Genomic DNA, 16,444 nt, shown 5'->3' with positions numbered 1-16,444 from the left:
TGTCCCTCAGAGAATTTCAGTGTCATCAGAAAACCTCAAAGTTTTTATTTTCCTCCATGGATTTGAATTCCTTTTCCAAAAGTTTTGTTTCCTTTACTCTTGCTCAATGTATGGATTGAACAACATTGGGGGTAGGCTACAACCCTGTCTCACTCCCTTCTCCAACCACCGCTTGCCTTTCATGCCCCTTGACTCTTATAACTGCCATCTGGTTTCTGCTCAGATTGTAAATAGCTTTTCACTCTCTGTATTTTACATCTGTCATCTTCAGAATTTGAAAGAGTATTCCAGTCAACGTTGTCAAAAGCTTTCTGTAAGTCTACAAATGCTAGAAACGTAGGTTTGCCTTTCCTTAGCCTATCTTCTAAGTCGTAGGGTCAGTATTGCCTTGCGTGTTCAAAAATTTCTATGGGATCCAGACTGATCTTCTCCATGGTCACCTTGTACCAGGTTTTCCCATTCATTTGTAAAGAATTCGTGTTAGTATTTTGCAACCATGACTTATTAAACTGATAGTTTGGTAATTTTCTCACCTGTCAACACCTACTTTCTTTGGATTGGAATTATTATATTCTTCTTGAAGTCTGAAGGTATTTTGCCTGTATCATACATCTTGCCCACCAGATGGAAGAGTTTTGTCGTGGCTGGCTCTCCCAAGGTTATCAGTAGTTCTAATGGAATGTTGTCTACTTCTGAGCCGTTGTTTCGACTTAGGTCTTTCAGAGCTCTGTCAAATTCTTTAAGCGGTATCATATGTCCCATTTCATCTTCATCCACTTCCTCTTCCATTTCCATAATATTGCCCTCCAGTACATCGCCCTTGTATAGACCCTCTATATACTCCTTCCACCTTTCTGCTTTTCCTTCTTTGCTTAGAACTGGGTTTCCATCTGAGCTCTTGTTATTCATACAAGTGGTTTTCTTGTCTCCAAAGGTCTCTTTAATTTTCCTGTTGGTGGTATCTATCTTACCCCTAGTGATATATGCCTCTACATACTTACATGTGTCCTCCAGCCATCCCTGCTTAGACATTTTGCACTTCCTGTCAATCTCATTTTTGAGATGTTTGTATTCCTTTGCCTGCTTCATTTTCTGTGGTTTTATATTTTCTTCTTTTATCAATTAAATTCAATATTTCTTCTGTTACCCAAGTATTTCTACTAGCCATTGTCTTTTTACCTACTTGATCCTCTGCTGCCTTCACTATTTCATCTCTCAAAGCTACCCATTCTTCTTCTTCTTCCTCCTCTCTGCTCCTCCTCCTCCTCCTCTCCTCTCTATTTCTTTCCCCTGTTCTTGTCAATTGTTTCCTAATGCTCTCTGAAACTCTCTACAACCTCTGGTTCTTTCAGTTTATCCAGGTCCCATCTCCTTAAATTCCCACCTTTTTGCAGTTTCTTCAGTTTTAATCTACAGTTTATAACCAATAGGTCATGGTCAGAGTGCACGTCTGCCCCCTGGAAATGTCCTACAATTTAAAACCTGGTTCCTAAATCTCTGTCTTACCATTATATAATCTATTTGAAACCTTCTAGTGTCTCCAGGCCTCTTCCATGTATACAACCTTCAGCCATGATTCTTAAACCAAGTGTTAGTCTTGAGTAAGTTATGCTCTGTGCAAAAGTCTACCAGGCGGCTTCCTCTTTCATTCCGTACCCCCAGTCCATATTCACCTACTACGTTTCCTTCTCTTCCTTTTTCTACTATTGAATTCCAGTCCCCAATGACTATAAAACTTTCATCTCCCTTCACTATTTGAATAATTTCTTTTATCCCCTCATACATTTCATTAATCTCTTCGTCATTTGTGCAGCTAGTTGGCATATAAACTTGTACTACTGTGGTAGGCGAGGGCTTCGTGTCTATCTTGGCCACAACGTTTCGTTCACTATGCTGTTTGTAGTAGCTTACCCGCATTCCTATTTTCCTGTTCATTATTAAACCTACTCCTGCATTACCCCTATTTGATTTTGTATTTATAATGCTGTATTCACGTGACTAGAAGTCTTGTTCCTCCTGCCACCGAACTTCACTAATTCCCACTATATCTAACTTAAACCTCTCCATTTCCCTTTTTAAATTTTCTAACCTACCAGCCTGATTAAGAGATCTGACATTCCACGCTCCTATCCATAGAATGCCAGTTTCTCCTGATAACGTCGTCCTCCTGAGTAGTCCCCACCTGGAGATCCGAATGGGAGGCTTTTTTACCTCTGGAATATTTTATCCAAGAGGAGGCCATCATCATTTAACCATACAGTAAAGCTGCATGCCCTTGGTAAAAATTATAGCTGTTGTTTCCCTTTGCTTTCATCCATTTGCAGTACTAGTACAGCAAGGTTATTTTGGTTGATTTTATAAGGCTAGATCAGTCAATCATCCAGATGTTGCCCCTGCAACTACTGATAAGGCTGCTGCCCCTCTTCAGGAACCAGATATCTGTCTGGCCTCTCTACAGATATCCCTCCATTGTGGTTGCACCTATGGGATGGCTATCTGTATCACTGAGGCATGCGAGCCTCCCCAACAAGCCTGCCAAACAGTGGCAAGTTCCATGGTTCATGGGGGACAGAACTTCTTGTCCCACCATAATTTTGGGTTTAAAGTTCGTGCTTCCCACAATATCCTCCATCTACTGCAGAATGGGGTCCCAGCCCTGTGAAGAGCCTACTCAAAGAGGATGGGGTCCATCTCCTACAGATCAGGCAACATAAAGTGCTGCTCAGCTATGCATTACACACTCGCTGCACTCCTGAGCATCCAGACTACCATATCCTTTTTCCTGGAATGGATACCGACTTCCCGTAAGAGACTCAGGACTGGATTCAGGGTCACAGTTCGTATAAAATGTCTCTGCTCTGTACTCCCAATTTCCCCCACTGTTACCTCTTGTCAGGGAGGAATTATGTATACCTCCATGGTGTGTTATCCCATCCTCAGATGGGACTGAGAGACTGATTTTTCTCTGCCTGTTCCTGGTCAACCTTGATACATTTTGAGCCTCATAAGTGCTACACACTGAAGGCTTTATTGTCAGTGGATGAACCTGTTTTGCCTACACACTTGCAGGATGCAGTGAACTACTCTCCCTGCCTAACGGATGTGTGTATTCACTGCAGAACTGGTGGCCATTGCTTGAGCTCTGACACTTTTGTTGTAGCATCGGCAAGATATTCTTAATCAGCAGTGACTCCCTTAGTAGACTTTGAGCTATCAGTCAGTGCAACCCTCAACAACCATTGGTTGTGGCTATCCAGGATCTCCTTAATGGCCTCCACCAAGCTGGATGGTCGGCCATCTTTGGATGGACCCCTTGTAACTGTGGGGAAACGAACATGTTGACTGGTTGGCTACCAGGATGCTTGGAGCTGGGGTACTGTCCTGGAATTGGGACATGTTGGAGGCTTGGAATACTGATTTTCTGGTTTCACTGAATAAACTGTGCACCATAAAGGAGACCATAACCATAGTGCAGTCTAACCTTCATGCTTTGGCCACACTAGGCAAAACCATGGGCACATTCTCTGATGTGAGGATCCACTACTGGTGCCCATATGATGGCCTACATCCTACTGGACTGCCATAATTTGGTAATGTTGTGGTGACTCCATTAACTTGCTTAATGCAGCACCTTGTTCTGCGGACAATGCCAAAGCAGCTGATCTGGCTTTACATTTTATCCATGAATGTAATTTTTATTTCTCTCTGTGATGTAAGGCACATTGGCCTCATCAGCCACTTTTGGAATTGGAAAGTTGCCCGTTGCCTCTTGCAACTGTGGGGTCCCTTAGCTGCAGTTAATGGTCTGGCCTGGCTCATCAGCCCTTCCCGCTTTTTCAATTTCTTCTTCTTTTTTAATTATTTTCCATCTACTGTTGGTTTACTGTCTCGTTGTCATTGTTCTTTCCTGAGATTTATCAGTTTGTCTGTGTAGCCAGTTTCCTTTTGGTAAAGGAGGGTGTGAAAGCACTCGTTGGATGCAGAGGGTTTATCTCCCATTGCATAATCTGTTTGGGAGTTCCAGCTGTTTTGGAGGTTAATTTGGATTTTTCTTTTCTGTCCTTTCTCTCTGGGAACTTTTCCCTGCTTGACACACAAAGTTTTGTGGAACCGATGGCCTCAGTTTGGCCCCTTAAACCCCATCAGTCTGTCCATCATACTTTTTTTTTTTGTGCCTGACAATGACTCAGTGCTTCTCCTGTTAAGTGAAAAGTAATGTTAGTTACATCGGAAGTTGACATGTTCGTTGTAAACTTGCATGGCAAGGTGGTGATGTTCTGCAGACAGAAGTCAATATTTACATATCTAGGCAACTATTTTCTTTGAAAAATACGTGTGCTGGAGAAAAAATATTATATTCACAAGTAAAATAATGGAAGGCAACCAACTCATCTATAGCAGTTTTATGTGTGTTGCAGAGACAACAGGTAACAGTAAACAGTGTTCACAAGTTTTTGAGCTCTGGCTCTTTTTCTAGTAGAAAGTACACACACACACACACACACACACACACACACACACACACACACACACACACATATACCAAAGCTAACACTTCTGCAGCTGCAAAAACATTGATTATTGGCAGCAGTTGCCTGGGCTGTGGGCTGATGCATGGGGAGGGGCTAGGGAAGGATGCAAAAGGCAGGGAGGGCTAGTGGGATAGGCAGAAGGGGGAAAGACAGATAACTCAGCATCTGCACGACAGGACAAAAGGGATTCAGAACAGTAGAGCATATAAGAGATGTAGAAAGGAAAGGAGGAGGGTGAAAGAGGAGTATGGAGACAAAGAAGAGAGGGGTGCAGGGAGGGGGAAGAGGATGACAAGGGCTGGAAAGGCGGGAAGGGGAGGGGGGGGGGGGAGAGAGAGAGAGAGAGAGAGAGAGGAGAGAGAGAGAGAGAGAGAGAGAGAGAGAGAGCGCCAATAATACCTCCATTTTGGCAGCTGTCATCCATTGTGCCCAAAAGTCACTTCCTTGCAGCCTCGCAACCCACCTGCAATGGGAAGTATGAGTTGTCAAAATATACCAATAGCCTGACATTATGCTATCCATCTCATCTGTCAGACATTATGCTATCCATCTCACCTGTAAACAGAACTCCTGGGTAATCTCCTCTGACACCAGTAAGCCTGTTAAACATCCACAGACCACCTCTCCTCTGATCACCTATTATCACCCAAACCTTGAAAAGCTCAACCACATGCTTAATCAGGACTTTGACTTCATTTTTCATGCTCTGGGATGAGGGATATTGTATCCACATCACCCAAAGAAGTCTTCTACTGCCCACCAAACCTGCAGAATGTCATTGTTCATGCGTGTTTCCGTCCCCACCGATGGATCATTTCATTGTGGTTGGCCCAGGTGCTAGACCTTTCCCATACTCATCCACCACCTCCTGCCATAGTCAGGTCAGAGGCATTTACTGTCCTATTAAAGGCAAGGCCATATATGAAAGCAAAGCAACCATGTTATGTATCAGCTATGCTGCGTAAAATTTTATATAGGCGTACCAGGTAAGCAATTGTCTCCTTGCTTGAATGGCCACTGCCAAACTGTGGCAAAGTGCACACTTGGTGCTCCAGTTGCTGAACATGCTGTGCACCACAGCCAAAATGACTTAAACAGTTGCTTCACTACTCGAGTCATTTATATACTCCCTTCCAGCACTGGTTTTTTCCTTTAAACTGCACAGGTGGGAATTGCCTGTTCACCAATCCTACACTCTCCCAATCCTCCTGGCCTCAGCATCCACTAACCTGTTTCCCACAGCCCCATCTTACCTTTTTTCTTCTCTCTTCTGTCCAAACCACTTCTTCACCAGCTATATCATGTACAGCCTCCTCCTACCAGTTCCAACCCCTGCCCCTCACTCCCCCATGCAGGCTCTCTCTCTCTCTCTCTCTCTCTCTCTCTCTCTCTCTCTCTCTCTCACTCTCTATCTCTATCTCTCTCTCTCTCTCACACACACACACACACACACACACATACACACACACACACACTCTCACACTCCACCTGTCTCCTTCCGTCTTTCCACCCCTCACCACTCCATGTTTCCGTCTCCACCTTCCTCCTTTTTCCACTGTGTCTCTTTCTGTAACTCTTATAATTATGGTCAGCTCCTCAGAATTCCGTTTGTCTTGTTGTGCAACCACTGAGTCATCTGTTTTTCCTGCTCCTGCCTTGCACTGCCCACTACCCCCTCCTCGCCTCATGCATCCTTCCCTACCCTTTCCCCACATTCATCAGCCAACTGTTCTCAATAACTGCTAAAAACATTCAACAGCCAATATCACATAAATATTCCCTTTTTTAAAAACTACCAGTTTCAACAGACTTGCTGTCATCTTCAGGTCTCAGAAATCCTTTTGTTATGACAGGTCTTTATTTTATGCTGAACCCCATGCCAAATTGTCATGTGGATAAAAATCAGTCCATTATACAAGGTTTGTCATAGCTAAAATATTTAAAAACATAAAGCACCTTGTGCAGATGGTCGTATATATCATTCAGATGGTTGTCATGTCATAAAAACACAGTACACAGTACCACACTTGTTTTCATAAGCTGGACATATTCTTAAATATTTAGAATATTTTTAGCCACATAAAAATGTAAAATCAACACATTTCATAAGAAAAAGATTTTTTAAGACCTCAAGATACAGTAAAGTCTGTCGAAACCAGTTGTTTTCAAACAAAGAAATATTTATGCGATCTTGGCTGTTGAATGTTTTTAGTGAGTAAAACAGATCACTCCTTCGGTCTTTGCAAAATGAGAAATTTTCATGCTCTCAATAATTAATAATCAGTGTTGCCATGGTAGTCTCTCTCTCTCTCTCTCTCTCTCTCTCTCTCTCTCTCTCTCTCTCTCTCTCTGTGTGTGTGTGTGTGTGTGTGTGTGTGTGTGTGTGTGTACGCGCGTGCACACATCCTATTAGGAGAAGAGCCAGAGCTCTAAAGCTAGAGAACATTGTTTTCCATTATGTGTTGTCTATGCACCACACATCAGTCTGCTATAGGTGAATGTGTGCCTCTCCCTTATTTTACATTTTCTTTCATCCAGGAATATAATATAGATGACAATTTGTGAATAATTATACAGACTAACCTATATTTATGAAAACAACATAAACCATAATAACTTGGTGACTAAAGCAAGTATTACGCAACAACGTGAAAATGGAAGTGGTTGATTTTTCAATAAGACTTGTGCCACCATAAGTTTGCATGGTATCTGATATCATTTTACAAATTGAGATCACCATTAACTTCTTGTTGAAGAAAGTGTTCATTTTGCCACCAATTTTTCAAAGTGACTTCAGATTTTTATAAATGCTGGTTCTACGTGCAAGAAGGATAGCACTTTCTGGTGGGTGGTCAGAAGATGGCAAGAGTATTGAATGGAATAAGAGGTACAAAAATGAGAAGACAACAGCAGTGCTCTGTTGTGAACATCACACATAACAAGATGGGAATTACATGGGATTTCAGAATGACATTATCATTTGGAAAACTGAATGATAGAACAAGAATCAAGTTACCATTGATGACAAGGGTGAAATAGTCATGAATACAGCACAAAAAGAAGACTGAGGAGAAGCCTGGGAAGTAGAAAATTTGATGTTGAAATTAAAGGATAGAAAGAAGTGATGATACTACAGTAAAATTATAAATTAAATTCATAACAGTCATAATACAATGACAGAGTAGAAATACAATAATGATCAGTTACAGGATGACAGTTTTAGAAGCTATATAGCAGGAGCACAGGAAGAAGATAAAAGGAAGTAAAAATAAATTAAACAAAAGGAATATAGGAAGAATAAAAGGACGGTTTAGAGCAGGTGGTACATTGCTGAGGTTGTCAATAGAGCACAGATTCGAGCCCCTGCAGATCATACTCCTTCCCTTGAACAATTGCGGTCACATTTCACAAAGTAAGCCTTAGAGTTGAAGTGGGTGGATAAAATACAAAACAAAGAAATTCCTGCTGTGATGTTCAAAAGCAGTAAAAGGGAAAGTTTTAGAGCTAAACAAAGATTGTAATGTGTAAAAAAATTATTGAGATATATGTAGAGACAAAATGGTTAGCAGATGATAGAGCAAGTTGGAATGCTACATTGAACCACCGGAAGACACTAATGTTATCAGAAAATAACTGCCATTTTCGTGAAGATTATGTGCTGTCATAGAGCAGATAGGAATACTGTAATATGGTGGTGAGTAGTCCTAAACATACATCTATATCCCCTGTTAAAGTGTAACTTCCCAAAGAAAAACTCAAAACAGCATGGGAGTGAAGTCTAGAACCTTGCAACTGTCAATAGAATACAGGGAAGGAACAATTACTGCATATATCATTCAGTCATTAAAATGATAATCCTTTTCATTATAGTTTTAAAGATAATAGTGATGTTGTAGTTAATCTGTGACCGCATCTGAATTTATTTGTCTGTGCATTATATAATTTTAATTTTTTTTGCAGTTCCAAGGGTGCTACCAGAAGCACGTTGCCAGCAGTCAATTATGTACCACCACAGAGACTGAAGTTCAACATTTCGGATGACATAAAAACAGTTATTGAAACAGCTGAAACAAACCTTGACATGTAAGCTGTCTATTATGTGTATGGTTTTAAGAGTGTGTCACAGATTCTTCACCAAACTTGACAATGATAATTTATTTTCACCAGCTTGTAATTTCACTTACTTTATGGTTTTGATTCCTTCACTCTTAATGTACTGCCTTTGTCAGAAAAATTCCAGGGCAGGTTTATTTAAAAACAGAAAATTAGATTTAACAAGTAATGATCCTCACTCCAATCGTAGTAGCCCCCTTGGCTATATATACACAGTTGCCAACATTTCTGGAGGTGTTGGAAGCAAGCAGGGAAATTTTCAACTGTGATGCTTTTAAGCTCATTTATCACATCCCAGTGAATGTCTGCTATGTCTTGACAAAGCTTTGCCTTGTTACCTTCGTGCTCACAGTAACAGGAAAAAATCACAAGAGAAGAGGTGGCAAATGTAGCAGATGTGAGATGGCAATAACAAAATGCCTGGCTAGATGTTCAGTAACAGAGAAAGCAGTATTAGTCTTGCAGTGTAATACAGTAAGAACCAGTCCTAAGATTGATACAAATTAGAGTGGCAATGTTGAGTTGCTTGTCACAAACATTTGAAGACTTCTTTGAAAACAGTTTGGTTCACTGTTTGACCCAAAGGAACGTGCTCATGGTAAACTGATCCTTTACTGTCAAAGAACGAAATCAACATTGTCTTTGTTTTTGAAGGTCGTTGCTAGACTTTTTTCGAGGCTGGTGGTCCAGGACTCCACCATTCAGCACTTTGATGTTTCGTGTGAGGGTCATGCTGGTAGCACCAACTTTTAATCTTTGGCAGAAATGTGGCTTGTGTCCAGTAGTTCAGCAGAAATTCTTCATGTTTCCTCTTCCTGTTCATCAGTTAGTATGTGAGGGACAAGTTTTGCATTAAGTTTCAATTTCCCTAAATTTTCACATAAAATGTTATGACACATATCACAATTCAAATTAAGTTCTTCTGATATTGTACACACAGTTACTTGATGGTTTTCTTGCATTAACTGCCCCCTGCTCCATGTTTGCATAGGTATTTGCTGTAGATGGGCTACCAACTCTGGGATTGTCTTGCACTCAATCTCTGCCTTCACAAAATCGTTTGTGGCAGTTGAAAAATAGACTTCTTGAAAGTGCCTCACCTGCATATACTTGCTTAATCATTGTCTATATTTCACTAAGGGTTTTCCTGAGCTTAACGCAGAACTTAAAGTTCATTTTTTGCTCACAATCTGTATCCATTGTTTTGCTGTAACTAATGCGCCAAGAACGCAAACAGTGTGTTGCTAAGAATAACCCCGCCACTTAGTGAGTTTGTGCGTAAACTTGGCCAAAGTCATTTCGAGGATGCGCACATACCAGGTAACATATAAACATTTGTTCCTTTTCATTACTGCAAACTCAGAAATACAAAAAACCTGTCCTGAAACGTATCTGACAAAGGGGATAGGTTTTATTGTATAATTTCAGATGAGCTCCAAGATTTCGTATTGAAATCCTTTGCTGTTTTTGTTCCTTGTCTTTAATGTCGCAACATTTTCTGGCATTAAGCATTAGCAAATGAATAAAACAAATGCTAATTATTAAAATATTTACTCCTGTAGTTTTATATTTCATTATTTTAATTTCTGAATTACATATGCCTCTGTTACATTATTATTATTATTATTATTATTATTATTATTATTATTATTATTATTAGGTTTTTGTTTTTGAGCTTCTGATCGTACCCATTTCCTTAAGAATAAGTTGTGTCAAGAATTAACTATTAAATGATGTAATGATTAAGTGTCAATGGTTAATTGTCATTATGTAATAATCAGACAATTGATCTACAAAAGTTTGAATTTTTGTTTTTGCTTTTATTTATGATTACGAGCGTAAAAGTTTTCATGGTAATAAAAAAGTTATTTTCGCAGCAATAAACTATAGGCTATAGGAAGTGCGACAAATTGTTAATAGCATATTCTCATTGATACAATTTCCACTAAGTCGTGTGACAAATTGAACAAATATTGGACTTGGTATTGGTGATGGGCAACTTTGATCCCTGGCCTGGCCATCATGATTTGTTTCCTAGGGGATGTCCTTAAACCATACTAACAGAGTAAAAAACTAATCTTTCGAAACCGATAAGCAACTTGTAAGGCAGAAATTCTAGCAATTTAATGCCATATCAGTGATCTGAATATCTAGAGAGTGGTGAATTTACACAACTGGTGCTTCATTTAGTTCATGAAGCTAAGTAAAACTCATTCTAATTCTACTACTCCAAGGTAATGTAATTAAGAACAACAAATCTAAGCTACACTTCCATGTCAGACATCAGCAGCACAAACAATCTGAGGTGGGAGCTGTAATCAAGCTGCACAAATGTTATTGATATGCTTCCTGCAGGAAAGCATAATCAGTTTCCTTCCATGTTCGATTACAATGGCTCTGTCATCATTGAGTTTTCCATTAGTGGAACAAAAAAAGCAAATGATGTCACATTGTTCCCGTTACATGACATTGCCACAAGTTCAGGGATCTCCAGCCAGCAACAGCTCATTTTCACTGCATATTGAGAAGGAAAAAGTGCTACTTAAAATTAATATCTTGGTGAATAGGTGAATATTTTCATAAATTGATTCAAATTACCATGCATTTCATTGATATTAACATCATTTCCATATCTCTGCTGATCTGATATCTTTTTTCTTTTAATTACAGATAATTTGTAATTTAAAAGATGTACTTTTAACATTGTGAACTTCACAGAATTACATGTACTATTTCATGCCTTAAAATTGCTCTTTTACATTATTTTCAGATTAGTAAATGATCTTGAGATGGCTTGTTTCAAATTTCCAAACTTTGGGAAGGATTTCATAAAATCTCAAAAGCTTAGTCCAGACAGTTTTATACAGATGGCAATTCAGTTAGCATATTACAGGTATGATAGACTTAAAATACTTAACTTACAATGTGTGCTACCATTGGTGTGGGACAGTCAAGTTATGTCTATGGAGGACTTCCTTTTTTGTCTTATTAAAAATCTACACAATATTTTGTTTCCTGGTGTATGTAGAATTTAAGTGGTCTAGTAGAAAGGTGATATCATCATGATTCATTTAGGTGAGCAGATCCTGGTTCCATAACAGTTTGTCCTGATGTGCCAGTCACTGTAGTTGGTACGTAGGTGTGATGTGACTGTCGATAACACCAACTAGTCAACATTATTTGCACCTTGGCATTACCAGCAGTAAAAATCTTAGTGCTCTGGTACCTTAAGCAATTATCAGTTGTTGAAATCTGTCAGTCTCTTTTTTCCCCTTCTACCCAAAAAATTGGTTTTAAATAGCGGAAGAAAGAAATTTATTAGAGGTATTCAGAAAAAAATGAGTGAAATGTTTCAGTAAATGAGTAATTGGGAAAGCTGGTCTTCTCCAGTGGTGATTTTACATTGCCAAAACGCAGCCATTCATGGTGTAATGAATGTTTGAACTTTCTTTAAAATAAAGTAAACAGTGATGTATTGCTAACATGAAACAGAAGCCTTAAATGATGTTGCTAGATATAACTCCCATTCACACAACTGTTAAAAGTTTATGGAGCTTGGTACAAAATTCCTTGGCTCCAGTGTATTCCCTACATGTCCTCATCGAAGCTAGGGTGCAGATCGAGAAGTAAAATTAACCATCAGTGAATTTCGTATTTAATAATAGCATAATAAATGTTCAAAATATTAAATTTCTGTAAATCATTCACACAAGACAGAACTCGTAAAATGACTCAGAAAGATACCGGAGAATGCAGCACAGAAGGTGTAGAAAGACAACAGCAAAGTACAGGAATCAATAAGTAAAGATGAAGTGAAGGATTACATAGTTCTATTTTTAACTGATTGCCCTGAAAGAACTTCATTGATGATGGTGATAGTAACAGTGTGTCGAAATACAGTAATTTGTGCTTCTAGTTCCATGTCATCATTGTAACAGAAGCCTGGTTTTTGTTCAGATACATCATTCTGCATAAAAATTGGCTTACACTGACACAAATTCATGACATTGTTTTGGATAATTAGGATTTTTTAAAAAGAAATGGGCACTGTCATAGTGTCTCTTGTATAATGTGTAACAATTCGGACAGTTGCAGTCTTGTAAAAATGTAAAATTTTAACTATAAACTCTGTGAAAAATCTTGTAACTGGAGCAAATAAACAAAATGAAAAGATGAAATTAAAATGCACTCCAAGTGTCACATTAAACAACAAAGAAAGGAAAAAAACTACTGCATTTTTCTTTGTCATCAGTGGAACGTTGCTATTAAAATCCTCAAATGTGCAACCACTAGTGTATGCTAGTTTACTCCAAAGTTCCTTAAATTTTTAAACATTCTGCAATGTTCATGTTTTTGTTCCTCATGTAATCTTCTGTTCTGAGTGATTTAACTTTCTGTAAAATAACTCCTATCAACTTAGGTTCTTTTCTTATGTCTAGTTTGTAAAAATACCTAAAGCTCCTGTTGCTCTGAGTTGTAGTGGTTTATTTTATCTTCTAGACAATCAGGTAGTGATTAAGAGGAAATGAAGAAGTGGCACTGTTTCTCATAAGAATATTTGGTGTCCTTTAGCATGACCACATGCTGCACAGCATGATGAATTCAAGGCAGTCATTCGCAATACTCATTCCAATTCATAAGTGCTGCAGGAAAAGGCAGAAGACAGATGTCATCTGATATCAGTTGTCCAAGGCTGTTAGCTATTAGAGTTCAAAATTGTGCTTGTCAAGCTCAGAAGTTTGAATATAAATTTTACCTGTAGACCAAATCAGTGAACTCAACAGACTAGCTGCAGAGCTCATGCACTTTTCTGTTAGACAGAATAATCTTTAGATAGCTATAAGAAAGGATATTCATGTTCATAGCATTTCATATAATTTTCTGATTATGTTATCTGCATAACAGATAATTCCAAAGAAATCTTCATCATACCGTGTAGCAGACTTCTAACAAATATTTATTTACATTTCTTTTAATTTCAAGGACAGGTTTTGTTTAAACTTTTACTGAAATGGACACATTAAATTCCCGATTAAATAATGCAAGGCCAAAGAAAACTCTTCCAGGGCAATATGTTAATTACTTATTAATTTACTTTTGTACAAAATTATAATTAAATTCCATGCTTAAATTTTATAGGCAAGGGTTGAGTTTATACTCCAAGCTGGTTAATCATGTATAGAGCATGTTTTATCATCCTGCTAATATCTACTTTGAATGGTCATTAAAATTAGTTTGGTGCATAAGTTCATAGCATTTTTCGATAATTTTAAAAAACATAACAGATACACATAACAGATACACATAACAGAGACTTTATTCATCAATAATATATTCTCCTTCACTATTCACAATACTGGGGTAACTTTTTGACGCCGCAATTGTAGAAATCGTGTGATTTTGAAGTGAAGAACTCGTCGAGCCATGTTCGGAGCACATTTTCATCCAGGAAGGAGGTTCCTTGAAGGTTGTTGAATAGATAGTGGGAAAAGTGAAAATCTGAGTGCGCAAGATCAGCTGAATTAGATGGGTGTGGAATTACTTTCCAATCCAAATTCTGTATAGTGCTTTTTCTCAGTCTAGCAGAATGCAGGTGGGCATTATAATGGAGTAGCACCACACAGACTTCCTAGTTGTTCTTGGATTGCATCTGCAGGACATCTCAGTTGTTGGTAATAATGTCAGCAGTGATGGTAACACTTCAAAGAAGCAATTCATAGTACATTACACCGTCATTGTTCCACCACATGCATTAGATTATCTTTTGTGATCTGTGCACGTCTTTGTATAGGGAGTTGGTCACACTCTCCGCCCGCCCCCTTGGCCACACTCTCCCCCCACCCCCTTGGCCACACTCTCCCCCCACCCCCTTGGCCACACTCTCCCCCCACCCCCTTGGCCACACTCTCCCCCCACCCCCTTGGCCACACTCTCCCCCCACCCCCTTGGCCACACTCTCCCCCCACCCCCTTGGCCACACTCTCCCCCCCACCCCCTTGGCCACACTCTCCCCCCACCCCCTTGGCCACACTCTCCCCCCACCCCCTTGGCCACACTCTCCCCCACCCCCTTGGCCACACTCTCCCCCCACCCCCTTGGCCACACTCTCCCCCCACCCCCTTGGCCACACTCTCCCCCCACCCCCTTGGCCACACTCTCCCCCCACCCCCTTGGCCACACTCTCCCCCCACCCCCTTGGCCACACTCTCCCCCCCCCACCCCCTTGGCCACACTCTCCCCCCGCCACCCCCTTGGCCACACTCTCCCCCCGCCACCCCCTTGGCCACACTCTCCCCCCGCCACCCCCTTGGCCACACTCTCCCCCCGTGCCACCCCCTTGGCCACACTCTCCCCCCGTGCCACCCCCTTGGCCACACTCTCCCCCCCGTGCCACCCCCCTTGGCCACACACTCCCCCCCGTGCCACCCCCTTGGCCACACACTCCCCCCGTGCCACCCCCTTGGCCACACACTCCCCCCGTGCCACCCCCTTGGCCACACACTCCCCCCGTGCCACCCCCTTGGCCACACACTCCCCCCGTGCCACCCCCCTTGGCCACACACTCCCCCCGTGCCACCCCCTTGGCCACACTCTCCCCCCCGTGCCACCCCCTTGGCCACACTCTCCCCCCCCGTGCCACCCCCTTGGCCACACTCTCCCCCCCGTGCCACCCCCTTGGCCACACTCTCTCCCCCCGTGCCACCCCCTTGGCCACACTCTCTCCCCCCCGTGCCACCCCCTTGGCCACACTCTCTCCCCCCCCGTGCCACCCCCCCTTGGCCACACTCTCTCCCCCCGTGCCACCCCCTTGGCCACACTCTCTCCCCCCCGTGCCACCCCCTTGGCCACACTCTCTCCCCCCCGTGCCACCCCCTTGGCCACACTCTCTCCCCCCCGTGCCACCCCCTTGGCCACACTCTCTCCCCCCCGTGCCACCCCCTTGGCCACACTCTCTCCCCCCCGTGCCACCCCCTTGGCCACACTCTCTCCCCCCGTGCCACCCCCTTGGCCACACTCTCTCCCCCCGTGCCACCCCCCTTGGCCACACTCTCTCCCCCCGTGCCACCCCCTTGGCCACACTCTCTCCCCCCACCTCCCCGCCCCCTTGGCCACACTCTCTCCCCCCACCCCGCCCCCCCTTGGCCACACTCTCTCCCCCCACCCCGCCCCCTTGGCCACACTCTCTCCCCCCACCCGCCCCCTTGGCCACACTCTCTCCCCCCACCCCGCCCCCTTGGCCACACTCTCTCCCCCCACCCCGCCCCCTTGGCCACACTCTCTCCCCCCGGCACCTCTCTCCCCCACCCCGCCCCCTTGGCCACACTCTCTCCCCCCACCCCGCCCCCTTGGCCACACTCTCTCCCCCCACCCCCGCCCCCTTGGCCCACACTCTCTCCCCCCACCCCGCCCCTTGGCCACACTCTCTCCCCCCACCCCGCCCCCTTGGCCACACTCTCTCCCCCCACCCCGCCCCCTTGGCCACACTCTCTCCCCCCACCCCGCCCCCTTGGCCACACTCTCTCCCCCCCACCTCCGCCCCCTTGGCCACACTCTCTCCCCCCACCCCGCCCCCTTGGCCACACTCTCTCCCCCCCACCCCCGCCCCCTTGGCCACACTCTCTCCCCCACCCCGCCCCCTTGGCCACACTCTCTCCCCCCACCCCGCCCCCTTGGCCACACTCTCTCCCCCCACCCCGCCCCCTTGGCCACACTCTCTCCCCCCCCCCACCCCGCCCCCTTGGCCACTCTCTCTCCCCCCACCCCGCCCCCTTGGCCACTCTCCTCTCACCCACCACCCC

General features: G+C 43.0%; 1 protein-coding gene across 1 annotated transcript in view; it reads left to right on the top strand.

The window, feature by feature from the left end:
- LOC124798940 (carnitine O-acetyltransferase-like) overlaps positions 1–16,444 on the top strand; it is a 97,037-nt gene that overhangs the window by 78,214 nt on the left and 2,379 nt on the right. The window contains exons 10-11 of the mRNA XM_047262473.1: positions 8,493–8,615; positions 11,416–11,570. Coding sequence (XP_047118429.1) covers positions 8,493–8,615; positions 11,416–11,570 — 278 coding nt within the window. The remainder of the gene's footprint in view (positions 1–8,492; positions 8,616–11,415; positions 11,571–16,444) is intronic.

This window comes from Schistocerca piceifrons, chromosome 5 (genome assembly GCF_021461385.2).
Source record: "Schistocerca piceifrons isolate TAMUIC-IGC-003096 chromosome 5, iqSchPice1.1, whole genome shotgun sequence".
In the NCBI taxonomy this organism is placed as follows: Eukaryota; Metazoa; Arthropoda; class Insecta; order Orthoptera; family Acrididae; genus Schistocerca; species Schistocerca piceifrons.
This window is presented reverse-complemented; position numbering and strand designations above follow the sequence as displayed.